General features: G+C 40.2%; 1 protein-coding gene across 1 annotated transcript in view; it reads left to right on the top strand.

Moving 5' to 3' along the window:
- Window positions 1-20,072, top strand: part of kaznb (kazrin, periplakin interacting protein b) — a 127,987-nt gene that overhangs the window by 42,458 nt on the left and 65,457 nt on the right. The window contains exon 3 of the mRNA XM_030730467.1: window positions 9,889-10,096. Coding sequence (XP_030586327.1) covers window positions 9,889-10,096 — 208 coding nt within the window. The remainder of the gene's footprint in view (window positions 1-9,888; window positions 10,097-20,072) is intronic.

Here is a 20,072-nt window from a genome sequence, read left to right as displayed (position 1 = left end):
TCCAGATGATTGTTTTAGTTGCTAGCATATTGCTGTGGTCATAGTTTAAATAAAAGTGATGGACTTGTCTAGAAATTCTGTCCAGCTACTCCATGTAGTAAAACTGTAAAAAGTGCAGTGCAAACCAGAAATAGAGAAGGTTTGCCTTCAAAGTAAAAGTTGTGCCTCAGTGTTGTAGCCTACGTGTTTCAGAAGGTGCAGATTTTACTTTGAAGGTGAACCATTTCCATTTCTGGTTTACATTGCACTTTTTTCCAAGTTTTACTAATGCTCAGCCAGCAGTTAGCCAGCAGTACAGGCAATAATGGCTGCTAGCAACCAAAACAATCACTGCTTAGGTTTTTGCTGCAGCTACTTCTTTGAATCCAGTTCCATCCAGTGATAACCAGAAACTTCCAGGAACCACTGCCAGCTAGTCAGGAAATGCACAAATTTCCCTAGCAACTGGGTTGTATCACTTCCAATATGGCAGACAACTCTTGACCAATGTGCACATAACGTCTCTGGTTACCATGTCACTGGGAATCTCTTCCTGTGTGAACAACCCTTTCATCCAACACTTTTACCTTGTCTTCTTTTCTTCCACTGATTAAAGATGAATTCTTTATCAGAAAAGGACATAACACCTGCCCTGCAACTCATCTCCCTATCCAAGTTTTGCCCAGATGCCTTCTCGAAGTGTACTCCAACCTGCTCTCAGCAGCCTGTCATGCTTTACCAATAAACAGCTAAACTTAAATCATAAATCAACAAGGAGAGCTCTGTCAGGGTGATTACCCCTGTAGTTGCTCTCTGAAAACCACTATACTGCCCTGAAAGAAGAAGGAAACAGAGATTGATGGAGGAAGGTTTAGCAATGAAAGAGTTTCCTTGTGTGTTGTTGAAAATATTTTACCTTGAGAAATGTACTCCTGTAGCACTACTCAGAGACAGCTAATTTGCTCTGCTGAAACCTGTTGTAACCTGTATTTTCTTTTTTTTGGCCTGATTAAGTGTGATTAAACTACCACTTGATACTCCAGTAATCTCATATTATTTAGATTTACTCAAATTACACCTTTACTATGTCGCTAATTACACCACTGTCAATTATTTTCTCACCTGAAAGCTACAGGCACACATCTCATTCTCTCAGCATCACCTTGTAATTGTGTCTCCTGCAGAAGAGAGCACAGAACAGGCAGCAGGGGTGAGGATGTCATTTAGAGAGGAGCAAAGTACCCAAGTGTGTAAAGCTTTTCACAAAAACAAGCACCTTTGGTTCTGACACTGGCTTTGATTGTGATCTCACTATGATATCCATGTTATTAGAGATATATGTGATATTCTGCCCTGCGTGTCTGCACGTTTCATTGTGAAGACAGAAGTATGACTGTGGGATGGTTAGGGCAGAAAAAGGCTTAGCAGTTCATTCTGAGCCAGTGCCTGCTGCCTGCAATACCAGAAAGCAGGCAGCAGGGAGCAGAAATGAGAATGAGGGGAAACTGGGGGGAAAACACACACACACACACACACACACACACACACACACACACACACACACACACACACACACACACACACACACACACACACACACACACACACGCACTTCGTCAATTTTATTTCCCATCCTGCAGGTCTTGAAGTTCATCATAACCAAACCACTGTCTCTCACCCATGCTTCCTCTCTCCCTTTGATTCCCTCAGAGCCCTGTAGACAAGCCTTTATCTTGATACTTATCAAAGCCTCTGGCAGTGTGTTTCATCCGTAACCCTGTCAACTGTTATCTCCAAGTGTAGAGGCTGTCAAACTGTTAACTGTGTTTGCTGCGGTAAACAATTATTACAACGCTATCAGTGATGGAAAAAGGACATGGCTGCAAGGTGTTTGAGCGGTGTCGACTTTGGGTGGAAAGTGTGCTGAGTTTGACAACAGATAATAGGTATTTCTCTTCAGGATTTATCTCAGCCTCTGTAAGAATGCATCAGTGATGAGAGTTTACCCTTCTGCCAAAGTTGAGGTTGCAGAGATGGAGTGGAGCTGGTGCTTTTTCACTGTTGCTTGAATGTTCATTGAGTGGTTACCTGTATGTGTAGACAGTTGCACAGCTTGGTTTGAAAAGGTGACAAGTGCTGCTTCTAATCAAGTGATTTATTTCATGTGTTGCTTTAGATAGTGCTGGTCCATTAGTGTTGGTCTTAAATTAAAAGCACAGTGTGTCACGGCTGGTGCAGGCAAGGCAGGGAGGACCCCAGTGCAGGTCACGGCGAGAGTAGGGTTAGAGTGAAGATTTATTGATATTAATTTCAATAAATACAAAAACAGCAAACTCGAAGCGAGAAATTCAAAAGCAGGAACTTAAAACTCGAAACTAGAAAACAAAACACACAGAGGAAAAACTGACGAGGACCCAAACACCAAACTAAACAACACTGAGACTTAAATATACAGATGGAACAAGGGGGAGTGGGCACAGCTGATCACAACAGGTGAAATGAATAAGGCTAATAACACAGGAAGTAAAACATAACACAAAACACAGGGAACACTGGACACAGAAAACTTGACAAAGGGAACAATACACAAAGAAACAAGGGAAACCGAACAGCACACTCAAACAAAAAGGAAACTAAACTATAAGAAACACAACCTGAAAAGTACAACAAAAGAAAGCTACACAAAAGAAACTCAAAACACTGGGCCACCGGCCCAGGATCATGACACAGTGAAAGTGAGCTGAAGTTTCTGATGAAACTGAAATCATTGTTTCATCAAACATTTGACACCCAATCAGTTTACAACTTTCAGATGGATTTAATGGAAGACTTAGTCTCACTCACTGGAGACTTTATTAGATACATCTTGCTAGTACCAGGTGGGACACCCTTTGCCTTCAGAACTGCCTTAATTTTTTGTGGCACAGACTCAACAAGCTGCTGGAAACATTGCTCTGAGATTTCAGTCCATATTGACATGATAGCATCACACAGTTGCTGCAGATTGCACAAAGTGTGAGGCCATTAAAGTATCTTGAACTCATTGTCATGTTCCAGCGTTATCCTGCTGGAAGCAGCCATCAGAGGATGGGTACACTGTGGTCATAAAAGGATGGACATGGTCAGTAACAATACTCAGGTAGGTGTGGTATTTAAACAATTCTCAATTGGTACTAAGGAGCCCAAAACATGCCAAGAAAATATCCCCCACTCCATTATGCTACCATCAGCCTGAACTGTTGATACAAGGCAGGATGGATCCATGCTTTCATGTCGTTTATACCAAATACTGACCCTACCATCCAAATGTCGCAGCAGAAATCAAGACTCACCAGACCAGGCATTGTTTTCCAATCTTCTATTGTCCAATTTTGGTGAGCTGGTGTAGCCTTAGTGTCCTCTTCTTAGCTGAGTGGCATCTGGTGTGGTCTTCTGCAGCTGTAGCCCATCTGCTTCAAGTTTCAAAGTGCTGTGTATTCACAGATGCTCTTCTGCATACCTTGGTTATGAATGACTTATTGTTGCCTTCCCATCAGCGTGAAGCAGCCTGTCCATTCTCCTTGGAGAATCAACAAGGCATTTTCATCCAGAGATCTGCTGCTCAATTAATATTTTCTCTTTTTCTGTCTGTTTTCTGTAAACCCTAGAGATGGTCGTGTGGGAAAATCACAGTAGATCTGCAGTTTCTGAAATACTCAGACCAGCCAGTCTAGCACCAACAACTGCCACATTCAAAGTCACTTAAACCACCTTTCTTCCCCTTTTTGATGCCCGGTTTGAAATTCAGCAGGTCGTCTTGACTGCATCTAAAAACTTGTGTTTACTACATGTGAAAAAGAGCAATTTCAGACAATACTGGAACCTGATTCTCCCAACTTTATCTGGAGTTCTTAGACGAAAACAGCTCTGTTGAACCCATTACACTGAACACATTTGTGTGATTCATTGTCAGTGGTTCTATTCTGTGGAGGAAGACAATGCCCATTTCCACATTATCAGATTTTCTTTCATAAGCAGTAAAGCTTCTAACTAATGAGTAAACTTATTTGAAAGTTGTTGGAGTAAGACTATTATAAGACAAAAGAGCCAAGGAAGAAGCATTAGAAAAAAAGCTCAATGCAAAAAGAAAAAGTTGAGTTTCCGTTCCCTGCCATTCACAGTTTACTCCATCAATGCTCCTCTGTCCCCATTTGTCACTATTTGGGGCAAAAGGCTTTCTCTCTTTGTCACTTGCATAGACATAAATACCCAGTATTTTTTCCTCTAGCTGTGACATTTCCATTTTGTGAGTCTGCACTGTGGAGGAACATTCAAAGCATGCAACAGAAGCACACTTTCTATAGCTTTTACTGCTGCACATGTAATGCAAGTTTGATGATCTTTGTTTAAAGTAATGCAATGTAAAAAATGTGCATTTGCTTTATAGCAACAAAACACATTTTCCTAAACAAATGAATCCAGCATAATCTTAGGACAGTTCACAAATGTCTCAGTGCTGCCTTGTTGTGAAAAACTGGTTGTTTTTGAACTGACTGCCAAAGGCCAGATTTGTCTGAAGAGTCTTGTTTGTCACAAATGATGGCAAAAAGAAAGCAAGTGGTAATGGCACAGAAAATACTAGTTTTAATTTGTAACTAAGGACACACACACACACACACACACACACACACACACACACACACACACACACACACACACACACACACACACACACACACACACCCAGAGACTAATCTGACGCCACACAGACAAAGGTAACATCTAAATGGAGTGCAAATTAACCTGCCTACAAGTAAAGAATGAAAAGTCTTTTACTGTTTGATGTTGGCAGACAGTGTGCTGTGTACTCAGACAGCCTTTAATGCCAGAATAAAATAACCTGGAACTTGCTGTTTTGTTACAGACCACAGCAGACTGAATATTTTGACACACTGAAATTTACAAATTCAGACCTGCTGTAGGTGACAGTTTAGTTTTGGAGCAGCTTTATATGTAGGCTGGGACATATTTCCAGCTATATATGAGATTTATTCCTTGGAAAGATATATATATATATTTTTTTTATCACTGACGGTTAAGAAAACAGGCCTGTTATAACTTGACTGTGTTATGAACCTCAAATATTTAAGATTTCAGATAGTTTCTGATCATAAACAATGACTCGTTCTTAAATGAGTTACATAAGCTTTCCCATAAAAGATCATTTGTACGATATGAAACTTGATGACCTAGTATTGTGGAGATGAGCTTTAGTCAGGGCAATATGAATATCTTCTGTTATGATAGATTTATATCAATACATATCATAATAGCCAGATGGGAGTGTGTGTTTTTGGCTAATTCTGTGAATTAAATTGATTCTACAACTGAATTGGATTACTATTGCCATAAAAGAGCCATTCCCACAGGCCTTCAACATTTCCTGCAATTGCCTAATTTCAGAGATCAATATTGTCTTTATTAACATAGTATCAAATGCCTAACATAATGTAATGTTACAAACTCACGGAGAGTTATCTCTAAATTCTGGAGCCTGTCTCAGTTCTACAGCACTTTTCAGCTCCTTGTTTTACAGCATTTTGCTTTTAGCCTCCAGCAACTTTACTATTGTAATTCACTCTCACTTCTCTTATCATCATTTTCTGCCACAGCAGGAGCAGTTTCATCCAAATAAGCCCTAAAACCCCGCTGCTTTCTATCTGCTCCGGCCCACTGACAGACAGACAAAGATGATGAAGATGGTTTAAATTTTAATAACTAAAGAAACAGACATACCTGTCAACATTTAGTGGCGACAAAAGGGAAGAGATCAAAAAATGAGAGAAAATATTTCTCAAGGTTTGCTTCATGTAGACACTGCTGGAAAGTTTGCTTTATTAATGTTAGAATTTAAATGAATGCCAGTGTTGTTATCACAATGGATGGAACATCTATTGTAGGGAATATATATATATATATATATATATATATATATATATATATATATATATATATATATATATATATATATAGTCATTCATTGAAGAATTGATTCTGAATGAAATAAGCATATATCTTAGAAGACTTATGTTCTTAGATTTCCTGTTTTATTTAGCCTCTTTTGTTTCTGGTCCATGGCTACTGTAAGATAGACACATTTGCTTAAGCAGGCCCTTAAACGAGTAAGCAGAGCTGTTCAGAGGCCAAAGTAGGAGCAGCGCAATCTGAGTAAGAAAAGGCGCTTCATTGTTTCCTCTAACTCCTTTACTATGGGATATGCTGGGCCATCCTTTATGAAAGGAAAGGAGGTGATGTCAGTCCATAATTCATAGTGACTTTCATTAAACAAGATGGTAGGAGCACTTTGAGCAAAGCAGATAAGATAAACTTTTTGTGGTCTATTCCACGTAGTAATACCCACGTCAACAGAATCTATCATCACATTAACCTAGCCATGTGTAAGTGCAGTCCAATTATTAAGCACTGCACTTCACTTTTCCTACGTCCTTACAAAGATCTCCTTCACACCATTCCTTGACCTGATGGCCTTTTCCATTACAGTTAAGTTAAAGTGATAAAAAGAAAGGAGGGGGTCATTTTTTTGGACTTTTTCTTAATTTAATTTCTTGCCTTTGTGAGAATAAGTCCTCTCTGTAAGTAGAAGTATTCTAGTCATTCCTCGTGCTCCCCTTGTATGATCGCTTGTTTGTGTTTTGTCAGTGTTGGCTCACACTGACTGAATGACTTGCTGTAAATGCCCTTTTGCATTTTGGATTTTGCCTTTCTCTGCTGCCATCTTCTTGTGAACTAAAACAATGGGAATGCCACTGAGATAAGACAATGCTACATCAGTCTTAACCAGCTGCCCAGTCCCCTTACCAATTAGCACTGCTCCCAGCATAAAGAAGAAGAAAAACAACTTTTCCAATTTTTATACAACTTTCCAAACTCCTCCTATTCAGACATAAGACTCACATACCTCACAAATATTGTATCTTTTTTAATGTGTTTTATTAATATTAGTAAGTCTAGTAGAGTGGAGTGGATATTTTCCCCAAGCCCCTGATAAGACCCGTATACATAGTTGAGCACGGTATTATATCACTTTGTTATTGGGAAAAAATGGAAAGCATTTCAGTGTGTGGAGGATTAGTCGATATTCAATTAACCCAGGCAGACAGTCATGGTGACTCTTTATCAATACCTCTTTTTTAACTGCACACCCTCAGCACACTTAATTAAACTTCCCATTAATAGCATCAAACAAGTGAGAAAACTAACAACACAAACACTTGGATAAGTTTGGAAAGTGAGCCAAATCCATAGAAGCACCGATCCTAGAAATGGATATCCAAGGCAGTCAGCCAAGTGGCTGCACTGGCCTGAGATCTCTGCTATGGTCAGAGATGCTCTCAGCCCAGTTATGGAGACAGAGGAGGAGGAGGTTGTATGTTTTGGATGTGGCACAATTATGTGTCCTCAAAGTATTTGTCTGGTTATTGATGTGTATCTGGGACACGCTGTGACCCTTGACCCTGAAATCATTAATTTCCTTGCATTCCACAGCTGGGTTTATGAAAGCCCTGCATCACATGGCTCAGTGCAGACTGCGGTTATGACTTCATGTGAAAGAAGAGCTGTGAGATTGTTTCAGAAAACCAGAAATTTTGGACTCACAGAAACCCTTCTATGTAAATCAAGAACCTTCTGATAACCCTTATCTTTATTCCAGAACATGCTACATTTCTCTTTGATAATCAGCTACAAATCAGGGCCGGTGAGCCAACTGGGGCAGCGATGTGACTGTCTAGACAGTAATAATGATTTGCTAACATGTCTGTGCTGCTGTAGATCTTCTCTACTAACTGTAAGCAATAATTGTTCTCTGTGGGAGTAACTAGATGTGCGTTGAACAGTAGCTATTATGGCAGACATTGCAAAAAAGATTAGAGGCCACTGTTTTCCCATCCAGAATCATAAGCCCGTACAAAGCTGGAGAACAAAGAAGGTCAGTCAAACCTCATAAAGTGAACCAAACCTTAATGTGCATAATTACGAACAAAAGAACACCCTTGACCTCAAAACTAACAAACAGGGTTTCTCAAATAAAAGAGCAATACAATATATGTTATAAAACGAGAGCTATGAACGTGTATGTACTCTAGAAGTGAACTCTTTGAGTCCTGTAATTAATAATTTTGTAGCCATGCTGACTTATGCCTCTTTGGTTGGCCACCTTGGTGGGAGTGCTTTCTCAACTTGGAGCATACCACCAACAGCCAAAACTGTACAACCCATTTCCCTTTAATTTGTTTTCTCTTTTCTACACAGCAGTATAATATAATATTTTTCATCAATGCACTGACACTGGCTGTATAGAATGAAAATGTATAAGATATTTGCATTAAAAAACCCACATAAACCAAACAATATCAACACTGTGAGGACCTTATCATAAAACAGTGTGCAGTGAACAGACTACCAGTGTAACTAACAAGTTGTGTGTCTCATTTGGTTGTCAATCTCCCGAGCCCGCTGTCCCATCTTTGTTTATCGCTCTGCGTCGTTGTGTGAATACCAATGAACACTGAGCTGTTATCACCTGAGCCTCGGATGACAGCATCTCGGTGATATATTACTCATCTGCCTCAGTTTCGTGCCAGACAGGATGCATTTTCTTACTTGGAAAATGAAAATGTCAAATGCAGATTTTTAGTTGTCATGGCTCAGCAATATCCAGGATTGTTTTAAGTTAAGATGAACAGTCTAACCCATCTCTAACCTTTAAGATGTGTGGTGGCGTTTCCAGCTGTACAGAGAAGAGACGAGGCTGCGGTGTTTATTTCCTGAACTTACTGATAAGCTGAAATATAATTCTTCAAACTGTTTTTGATCACAGATGTAAAGCTTCACTATGTTCTCACCACAACTTGATTGCAGTTCTCCAGGTCTCTTTTCTTACTGTGTAGCCCGTTAGAGGGCTGTTCCTCAATCCTCTGCTAAGTTTGCTCTGAAAGTTGGAATGTTTTCCCCTTGGGTGCCTTGTGCCAGCCCCCTTCCCCTTCCACCGGCATGGGGGTGAGCTTTCCCAGGACAAAGAGAAGAATATATAAAGGAATGGAGAAAAAAAAGAGGGGGTGGGAGAGACAAAAAGACAGCGGGTGTGTGAGCGAAGGAGGCCAAGTGAAAAGACATAGAGGGCTTGACAAGTGCTTGTCAAAGGGCTCAATACTGCTGGAAAGCTTTGAGTGTGGGGACACAGAGAGAGGAAGAAGGCTAGAGAAACAATCTGTACTTTTTCCCCTATTACAAACCCAATTGCTGACTCCTTACAGACTCCACAGGGTGTGGGGTACACACCACACTCTGTATTTAGAGAGTTACTGGAGAGCAGCTCAGTCCAACTGCACCCCCCCTCCCCCCCTCTCCCCTAGTCCTCCAGCACATGGTACAGTCCATTTAAAAGGCTGCATGTCATCTCAGTGTGTGCAGGGTCCTCTCTGAGAGCAGCTGCTCACAGCACATTCTCCTCTGCGGGAGCATTCACTTTCCCCTCCGCCTGCTGGGCTGCATCTCTTTTCCTCCTCTGCCTTTTTCTTTCTCTTCCTGCTCTCTGTGCTTTCTCTCTTTCCCTCTTTCTCCCGCGCTCACACTCTCTCTCTCTCACACATGCTTTCTTTGACTGTGTAGTGCTTGGCCACATTCTTTATGCAGTAACAGGTAGACATCATCTCTGTACTGCCGGCTTTTTTTTTTTTTATGTGCGAAGTACACTGTGAGAGAAAAAGCACAGGTGGAGTAGAAGGAGAAGAAGAAGAAGAAGAAGAAGAAGAAGAGGGTGATAGGTGGTGGAAGAGAAAAGAGTCTTAACTTCACCTCCTGTAATGCTTCTCTTGACACCATGCTGCTCTGTGTGGATTTGGTCCTCAGGGGAAAATCCTTAAAATGATGGAAGACAACAAACAGCTGGCACAGAGGATTGATGGGGCCATCCAGTCTGCCAGCCAGGAAGTGACCAACCTGCGCTCTGAGCTCTCTGCCACCAGCCGTAGACTGGCAGAGCTGGGTGCCAGCAGCCCCCCTGGCTTGGAGAACCATCACCAGCACAATCACCACGATGACAGCCTTCATTACCGGGGTGAGTGTCTGAATGTGTGCGCACCCACATGTAATCTGTGTGTGTGAGAGTGAGAACATGAACATGTGTGACTGTTTTGAAATCAGCAGTGGGAAGTATTCAGAGAATGTGCAGTGGAGTGACTAATATCATCCCACCATTTCTCCATTGACTTATTTTTCCTCAAACTCAGCATGAGAAAAGTCAGCAGATTGAAAGAAAAGAGAGAAGAGAGAAAGACCGAGTGTTGTTATTAGATGGCAGGGAGGGGTTGGGGTTAGAGAGCGTGGGCCAGAGTTGCTCAGGGTTTGGTTTCCCAGGCAGCAGCTGGGCTCCTCTGGGGCTGCACTCCCTCCAGCTCTGGCTCCTTCTCTGCACTCTCCCTGAGACTGGCACTGAGTCTTTGAGGAGAAACTGTGCTTCATGCCCAGAAACTGTATGCCAGCATACAGAGGAAGGGTGGTGACACCATGGCACTGCCACTTAGCTGGGAAAGAAACATGATGAATGAGGAATGAGAAGTTAAAGAGAAGTTTTCATGGGACTGCTCATTCAGACTTTGTGGTCTTAAAATAGTTTCTTCTGGCTTCATGTTACACTTTCTGATATCTCTCTTGTTGCTATAAGGAATAACTTGGTGAAATATTGTTTTATATTTAGTTGTTCCATGACTAATGATGCCTGACAGCAAATTTCATCTTTTGTGTGTCCTGCGTCTAATTAAACTTGGTTACAAAATACTGTAGTTAATTACTTTTTTTATGACTGACATCTTGGATTCATTAATGATAAGTTTTATTTAGTTTGACAGGAACAAGAATGAAAGGAGAATTGTTGTTTTCCTGTTGCTTTGAATGCATTAACAGAACAGTAAATACTCATGTTAGTTATTCAGCTAATTTGTTGAACAACTTCATAGTAAAGTTTACTAAGTTTTCCAAAGAAGATAAGATGTCAAATAACATTTTCCATTCACTGCATGTACAGCTGGCTTGCTGAACAAGAAAGCAACAGAAAAAATGGCCTTTGACGTTTTGCTGTTTATGTTCTGCATTTGATTTGAATGCATTTGGGGACCTATATGCTTTTGAGATCTTACCCTCCACAGTAACAGTGGCTGTTAAATGATTAAAAATGTTGGACTTTTAAAGCTACACAAGAGTTTACCAAGCAGGAAGGGTCTAATGAACGAGGACAAGATACAAGTTACAAAGGAATAAAAGTCTTTGTTCATCACTGTTATACAAAGCCCACTACTTCATGGAAGAGAAATACTCACACATTGAAGGCATTCATTCTCATCACACTCGAAAGTAAAGCAGTACACACTGAGAAAATGACAACAATGACAGTTATTAGAGAGAAATATAGTAGTTGCTGCTGCTCCTTTTTCTCCAATGCAATTTACAATTCTTATTAAAAAGACATTTTACATTTTGCAAATCAGACAGTCTAACAGAGAATATTCAATATCAGCCAGTTGATTTGGCCTTCAACTGCTGCCTAATTACCAGGTACACACAAAGTATAAAAGCAAGTATGTAAACAAAGCACTTTGTTATTCAGGACACTCACACTTTCAAAAATGAGCGTTTAGCATTGCCAGCTGCGGTTGGTAAGCTTTTCTTGACCTGTAAGTCTGGTGAGGTGAGCATAGCATCTGCTGCAGGTACTGCATGGCAGATTTTCATCTTCTCTTCAAAATGCAGCGGATGTTGGAGCACACTGGTTCAGCTATCTGTGGGAGAATGATATAAGATCCAAAAAGATTAATCCGAGTAACAGATTAATGCTTAAAATCTTATCAGATGGCCAAAGCATGAACAGTAGTGTGGCTTTACAAGCTTGAAAATTTTTATGCTGTGATGTTGTTGTGATGGTTTGAGGCAATTGCACACAAAAGAAATATGGTGTTACAAGTATTACTGTATATATGCTGCATGTGTCTTTTCCCTTTTAACACTGGATAAATGTTGGTTCACACCCAGTCTTAGTCTTTCATCTGTGTGGTTGGGATAACTCTGCTGCAGTGACTTACATGTGTTGTGTCCATCCAGCTTGCTTTTATGACTCCCTCTCATTGGATCAGCGTTAAAAAGCAGCCTGACATTCCCACATTCCTGAATGTCAGGGTGGTGATGTCATACTTCCTGTTCCCAGAGGCCAGGCTAGCAGTCAGGTGACTGATTAAACTAAACACACCCACACACTGAGAACTGCTCAGCTTAAACCTGTTTTTGTAAGATCTTAAGTTTAGGCGGTTTGGGGTGTGATGAGCCAGCACCAGCGTCCAGTGGCTTAAGGAGATTAAATGTTCTTTAGGTGTGTATCCCTCTCCAGGCCAGGCTGTTTATTAGTCCATTTGTTGGCTCTGCCCTGTTCAGGATCAAAGCACAGGTTTTTTTTTTAATATGCATGAACTGACTTCCTGTAAATATATTACACTGTGCCAAATGTCAGAATTTCTCTGTGTTTCACCTCCCTGCGGAGCTTCAATAACATTTCTGACAGACATCCAATAAGGCCATAAGCACAACACTTCAGACTGCTGCCCCTGGTGGCCTTGGAGTCCATCCTGGAGTCCTTCTTACTGAACTAACCATGAGGAACAAAACTTTTAGTCTCTACACAGAGGTCAGGATTAACTTGACACTAATTTTGTTTATAAACATTTTGCGTAATTTTCCTTTTACAAATCCTCCCTATATTTTTTGTATATTACCCGCATTTAAGAGTATACTATAAATGTGCAATGGAAACATATTTGACTGGCTGTTAGAAATGACCTTTATTACACTACTCAAGCTACTGACAGTAATGTATTCATTGCCACCCTTGACAATGACACCCTTTTTATTATTGGGTCTTTCTCTTGATAGGCCCAATTGATGTCAAGACCTTGTTTAACATCCCTAAACAATCAACTGCATTGTTATCATGTCTAGGTTCCACTGAGTTGTTTAGAAAAAGGCATATTCATCTTCCTCTCAGTTTGTCTCAGGGAACAGAAGCTGTATGAAAATATCTTGTTAGGTGTTAGGTAGCCCTTATGGGGTATTGCATTATTTATACTGGGTAGATCAGCGACTTGCTGTCAGTGGGTGAGAAAGTGCTCACCCACTGCTCATCAGACTCTTGGGAATCTGCCAATTGCAATCCATAAGCCTCTAAAACACAACCATAAGGCAGCTGTTAGTGAGTCGCACAGCTTGGAGCTTATGGATGACCTTTGGCTGCTTTAAGAAGCAGAGGACAATAATACAAAGAGAGTGAGAACACTGATCTGTGTAATATGTATCAATTTTCATTTGATCTTGAATATCACAGTTGGTCACTGTGAAGGCAGAACAGTTAGGACACTAACACCTTTACAATGTGAGAGGAGTTATTTCAGACATTCAGGGTTATGGAGGTGAAAGTAACTGCAGAACAGAGAATGTTTGGGGACATTCAGTTTGAACATTTCAAGGTTTTAGGGAGGAAGACGTTCTGCAGCCTGAACAAGTAGTGTTTTTAAAAACCTGACTCACTGTCAGAAAATTAAATACGCAAGGCAAGAGGTCAGTTACAACTAAAATGGAGTTACAGTTGACCTTTTGGTGAGAAAATTCAGAGCTGATAGAAAAGCTTAAAATTCTGTTATGTGTATTGCTAACAGCAAGTGGAGGCTGGGAGAGACCTAATGATCCATTTGGCAGTTTAAATAAGTTCACCTTCAAATTTGTGATCAGTTTGGGGCGAATCTGGCAACTATCAAGGTGCTCTGAATTTCTTTGCTATGGTCCTTGCACCTTATTCAGGTTTGCCTCTATAGTGACATAGTATAAGAATAATCCACACAAAATATAAAATGGATCCGGGTGAGGAGTTTAAAAAAAAAGAATGTTAAATGCTACTGTAGCATCAATTAGAAAAAAAAAAAAACTGTTGTGATTGACCAGTGTGATGAGTGATTTCCTTGTTGAACTATGGCCCTTGTGTCCCAAATGCACCATTTTTTTCAAAGTGTACTTTCATGCTTTCATGTTGTTTATGCCCTACCATCATAACGTCGCAGCAGAAATCGAGAACATTTTCCACTCTTTTATTGTACAGTTTTGGTAACCTATGTTGATTGTAGCCTCAGTGTCCTGTTCTTAGCTGACATGGCTCCCAGTGTGGTCTTCTGCTGCTGTAGCCCATCTGCTTCAAGTTTCAGTGTGTTGTGCATTCAGAGATGCTCTTCTGCATTCTGGTTATTTGAGTTATTGTGGCCTTCCTATCAGCTGGAAGCAGCCTGGCCCTTCTCCTCTGACCTCTGGCATCAACAAGTAATTTTCATCCAGACAACTTTCTCTTTTTTGGACTATTCTCTATAAACCCTAGACATGGTTATGTAGGAAAATCCCAGTAGATCAGCAGTTTCTGAAATATTCATAGATATTCATACCAGCCCATCTGGCACCAACATCCATGTTGCATTCAAAGTCATTTAAATCACCTTTCTTCCCCATTCTGATGCTCAGTTTGATTTTTAGCAGGTCATATTGACTGTGTCTGACTACCTAATTGCAATGAGTTGCTGCCATGTGATTGGCTGATTAGATATTTGCATAAATAAGCAGTCGAATAGGTCTACCTAATAAAGTGGTAGGTGAGTGTAGTTAAAAGTAAACTTTAAATACAAATAGTTTCAGAATCAGCATTCCCATTATATGTAGCCTTTATCCTGTATACTAAAATATTGTTTTCTTAATTTGAGGAGAGTGGAATATTTTTTAAACTTTATACAGTGTACTGCAAGGCACGCATGCTGATTAAGTATTCATTGAAAGACCCAGCGATTATCTTTTCTCCAAAGAGGAGGAGCTATACTGGCTCTAATACTCTATGCTGCAGAGTAATTGTAGAAAAGAATCCTCTCCCCATCTGGCCTGAGTTTGTTAGATGCCTAGGTCTCTCATTACTTCATCTAGCAGACGAGTGGGGCTGGGAACATAGTGCCAAACTACAGCAGCAAAATCCCATTCACCCTCTCTGTAACGCTCTCCTCGAACCACCCGCCTTCCTGTTTGCTGTCGGCATCGGGGCAAGTATGCAATGCAATGTAAGCTTCCCCCTATATTTACCACCACCCGAATACCCCTCGGCCTTTTCTTTATTCCCTGCCTGCGCTCCCTCAGCCACACCCCGTCTGTGGTCAATGCAGTGTGAGAGAAACTGTGTCCAAACAATAACCCCAAAGAGGCAGCCCCTCACTTTCCTAACATTTCTCCCTCTCTCTTCCTTTTCCACACCAGACTTCCTACGATAAAAGAACTAAACACGGAATAGGAGGGACTCTAATACTAAGTGGAAACAGCAGCATTAGTGGGTGGTTCTGCTGTTAGTTAAGGATAAAGACAACAGTGAGTGTCAGCAAGGGCTTTATCCTCTTATTACCCTCCCCTTAAATGATCGCAAACTGATGACTTTTCTAATTAAGATTTTGTTTTAATTTAGGTGCAGGTACACATAAAATCAATACTTTAACAGCTGGAAAAACTAAGAAATGAAGGAGTATGCAAAAACAACAACAACAAAGAAATGGAAAAGTAAGTTCAAACAATCAAATGTGAGACTAGGATGCATACAGTGCAATAGGCATAACTGATGATGAGCATTACTAGTATGATCCCCCCCTATTGCAGTATTTGCAATTTAGTTATTTAATAACTAGGGTCCTTTTTCATTTAGTGTTTATTTTATTTTCCACATTTTTTCAAATACAGTTGAGTATCTGCACTTAATAACTGAATAGAATACTTACTGGAACTGGTGGACTTTGTTCTACAGAGGTAATGGCTTTAAATAAATAATGACTCTGTGGTTATTTGTTTTGCTTTGTAATGGAATGCAAGCCCCAGTAATGAACTGACAGAGCAGTGCAGACTGTCAGTGGGAACAGAAGCCTGGTGGACTCTGACTTGTGTAAAGAGTTTCCACTCTGGAATTTAGCTGCCTAGAGAACAGGGAGGATAGATGGGCTCCACATATCCACTTTTATGTCCACAAGGGGCAAGAGGAAGCGCGCCTGTATTGTTTCAGTTTCTTTGAAATCTTACTTGGTTTGTGGTGCACATTACTGGTTTCACGCTGTAGTGTTTGTAAAGGGTCAGAGGTGACAGATGACCTCAACATGTCTTATAGGTCTATTAGCAAAGGTGACAGACTGCCCTGGGCACCGGCTGGTGATGCCATTCCTTCACTGTGGGCACCAGATGGCCACAGTGTTGTCACCATGCAGCCCATGTTGTAAACTGCCACCTTGAAAAGAGTGAGCCTGCAAAAAAGGTGGGCAGTGAAGTATACGGGCAGTCAGGCAGTGGAGCAGAGCCAAAAAGGGAAGCTGCAAAAAAAAAAAAAAAGCCAACTCTAAGACAGGGTATATATCCAACAGACATTCCTCAGCACTTAAATTTTCCAGGCAAGCTTTATCTGAATGAAACTTCACATAGCGAGTCAGTGAAAGCCATTTCAAGGAGAACTGAGGACTACTTTAACCATGACACTAAGCATTGAATTGCTTTCCGGTGTGACACTCTGCCTTTGAGAAGATATTATTCCTATCAGTGAGACTGATATGTCTCCGTATGCTAATTATATCCATGAAGCTAAAGTGCTTATTTAACTGGTTCTTTCCCACTGGGTTCCAAACAGTCTTTTTTCCCCAGATGATTAATTTTTTTTTTTTTTATAATGAAAATGGCATTTTAATATAGATTTCCTGTCTTATGTCATGGTTCAGGTTAAGAGCACGATGTAAATGTGGCTCTTATTAGCAGGGGAGTGGGGAGAGAGGGATTGATTAATGAGGATATTCCTCACTGTTATCGCTGGTACTTTCCTGCCAGTTTCCTCCACATGGGGCCCCTCATCATAACTTTCCAAAGTACTCTATATAGTTTTCATCCAAAAAGGAAACTGCTGAAAATGAGAACTCTATATAACTTCAATGTGTATCTTGTGTTTATCCCCATCACACTGTATGTCAGGGGAGGGAATTCATCTTCTGGACTCGTTGAAATATTGCTTCCTGGTTGTGTTTTATGCGCCTAGTGGATGCTTCATATGTACCATGTGTGTCTGGAGAGGATCAGATGGGGAAACTTGCAACAAGCAGTTCACTTAAGACGATTTCCTTGAATCTGCCTGAGGTTGGCAGAAGACATAGAGTATTCGCAGGAAGGACAAGGATTGGATAATAGGTACAGGTGTTTGACCGAAGCCTGGCATACCAGACAGTAAGGGTGTACGTCTCCATTAATGACACGCTGGGCAAATGATTGAAAGAGATTCACTGTACTTCAGACAAAAAAAATGAGCTCAGAAAGACTGTTTAGTATGATTCTTCCAAGTGGGGTGTTTCAAAGCTGTGGTGGCTGCCTCACAACAGGAGGCACAGATAATGATGAGATTTAAAGAACCTGGCTCCTCCGTCTCCCCCATGCCTCCACTCTGCACATCTAGCCTTTCGTTTTCACCTTAAATCATTCAAATCCCCGGTGAGTCCAAACTTCAAACAATTGCAACTCTCAGAAAGAAAGAAAGATGCAGACAGCGAGGGAGAGTAAAGCCTGGTTGCTTCCACAACAGTCTCAGCTCATCCTATTAAAATGCCTCATTGCTTTAGCAGCGGAGACTTTTTATTGCTGCTGGTACATATTGTTGCCTTGGTTGCAGTTTAAATCCATTCCCAGAAGAGAATGGACTTGGCATGGAGGAAAATAAGTTGTGAGGAAGTGCAGACCCCCCTCCCTTCTCATATCCAGAGGATGCAAAGCGTGACATTCCAGCAGAGCAGAGGATAAGCAGAACACTTTTCTGCTTCTCTGAATCATCTGCTTCATGCAGGCCTCTGACAAGATTGATGAGCTGAAGACATCCTGAACACCAGGACAATGCTGAGCGCTGTTAAACACCCACACAATCCATAAATGGCAATGTATAGGCTGTGCACATCTTCAAATCATGTAACTATTGTATATATTATGTAAACATGAAATTATATGGGGAGTTTAAAATCAAATTTTCACATAAATCCTCTGTTATTCTGAATTTGTAATACATGAGCGTCTCAAGTCAGCCGCAAAAGTACCCTATAAAGCTTTGCTTGGATTAGAGCTCAAATAATTAGGCAGTTTATTGAGTAGCAACTGAAAATTAGTGATGAACAGTTTGATTTTATTTAGTTTTCCACTTTTTAGCTTTTCTGAATGTAAATGTTTACCTGTTTTCTTTGCCTTGTATGACATCTTACTGAAAATGGACAAAGTTAGCACTTTAAATATGATATCTTGGACTTTAGAAAGGTGTGAGAAGCGTTTCCAATTGCTTCCTTACATTCAATCAATATATTTATAATATTAACATCTTAATAATGATTTAATTGAGAAAACAGCAGATTTTATGCAATTTTGGGAATTTTTTTAACACATTTGAACATGTAACAAGAAGAAAAACCACAAGAAAAACAATAATTTAATGTTACCGCGGTCAGAATTATGTGCATATAGTAGTTGTGATTTACTTTTTGTGTTGCATCTACACACCCTCTCTCCCAGACTGCAACAGATGGCTCACACTGCAACACACCTCACTGTTTAGCTTCTGGGGGTATTCCACTGAGCGCTGCTGCTCAGGTTGTTTCCAATTACTCTAAAATGAATAAGTTCTGTCTTTGAATGTATCATTAGGGAAAACATTGATTTCACAAATGAGATTATACACATCTGACAAAGCCTGGCATTAAAGTTTGAAGGAAACTTTAATCTGTTTCTGGAGTAATGCTACTTCTGTTGAATCTGCCTTCCAGTCCTCACGATCACACTTTTTTTAAAAATTCTTTATTCTTTTACTTTTGCATATTTTCAGTAAGCATTTCTGTTTTTGTTGTGCAGTTTAGTCTGCCAAATTCTCTTTGAAGGTAAAAAAAAAAACCCCATAGCGAGTTATTACAAAACAACAAACATTACATTTTAATGTTTCTGTTGATGTATCATCATCATATCTCCAGGCCCCCTGAAATGTTGACATCAGGCATGTAAGTGGGCTCCATCCGTGAATTATTTTTGGTTTGCAGCCTGAAGGCATTAGTGTTGAAAGCATGCCTCTCTGTTTTCTCCTGCTGAGGGGGTCCTACACAAATATTTATCAGGTCGCCAATTACTGTAGCCCGTGTTCCCAGGCACATACAAAAACAACAGTGTGCCTCTGTTGCCAGGGTTGTGTATATGCATTCCTGAAAATCTGTTTATTGTTTGAAATAAGTGGCTAAATTTTACCTCAAACCATATGTGATCCATCAATATTTCAGGAAACAGGGAGCTTTTATTTTCTCTCTCACAGTTTATAGAATGCTAGAAGCAAAGAGGCATATTTATCACAAGACCTTTAAAAGTTGCACACACCTGGCAAGCAGTCAGATCAATGGTCTGAGGGATTGCTTTCTCTTTCTGTAAAGCACCTATTTTCAACCTCGATTTTCCACATAAAGGGATCGGAAATAAGCACATGATAATCTTCAGTATGCACAGAATTATGATATTTATTCTCCAGATTAGAATACATCTGCATCTTTAATATAAACAAACCAAAATTAAACCTGCTAATCTATTTCAGCTGATGAAATTATCATTCTCAATTGACTACAAAGCTATACAAAGGCTACTCAGTGAAAGTGCTATGGGCCATTTGATCCTGAATTATGCAAATTGGAATGAAAATAGAAATTAAACAATCAGTAATTTTTTTTTTGTTGTTGTTCTGTTCAGCATTTCTTTCAAGCATTGCCATATCCAGTTTCCATTTAGACTAATAGAGTAAACTAGAATTTAGAAGGCTGCATTAATATTCCCATCAGGATATTGCTGACTTAGAGTCATCATGGTATCATTATTAGATCAGCATCATTTCAGGTTTCATGCATAGCACTCACTTATTAAGTGGTTTGTAATTTTCTCATGTGATTGTTCATTCT

Source organism: Archocentrus centrarchus, chromosome 5 (assembly GCF_007364275.1).
Source record: "Archocentrus centrarchus isolate MPI-CPG fArcCen1 chromosome 5, fArcCen1, whole genome shotgun sequence".
Classification (NCBI taxonomy): Eukaryota; Metazoa; Chordata; class Actinopteri; order Cichliformes; family Cichlidae; genus Archocentrus; species Archocentrus centrarchus.
The sequence above is the reverse complement of the archived record's forward strand: the minus strand, read 5'-3'. Positions and strand labels throughout refer to the sequence as shown.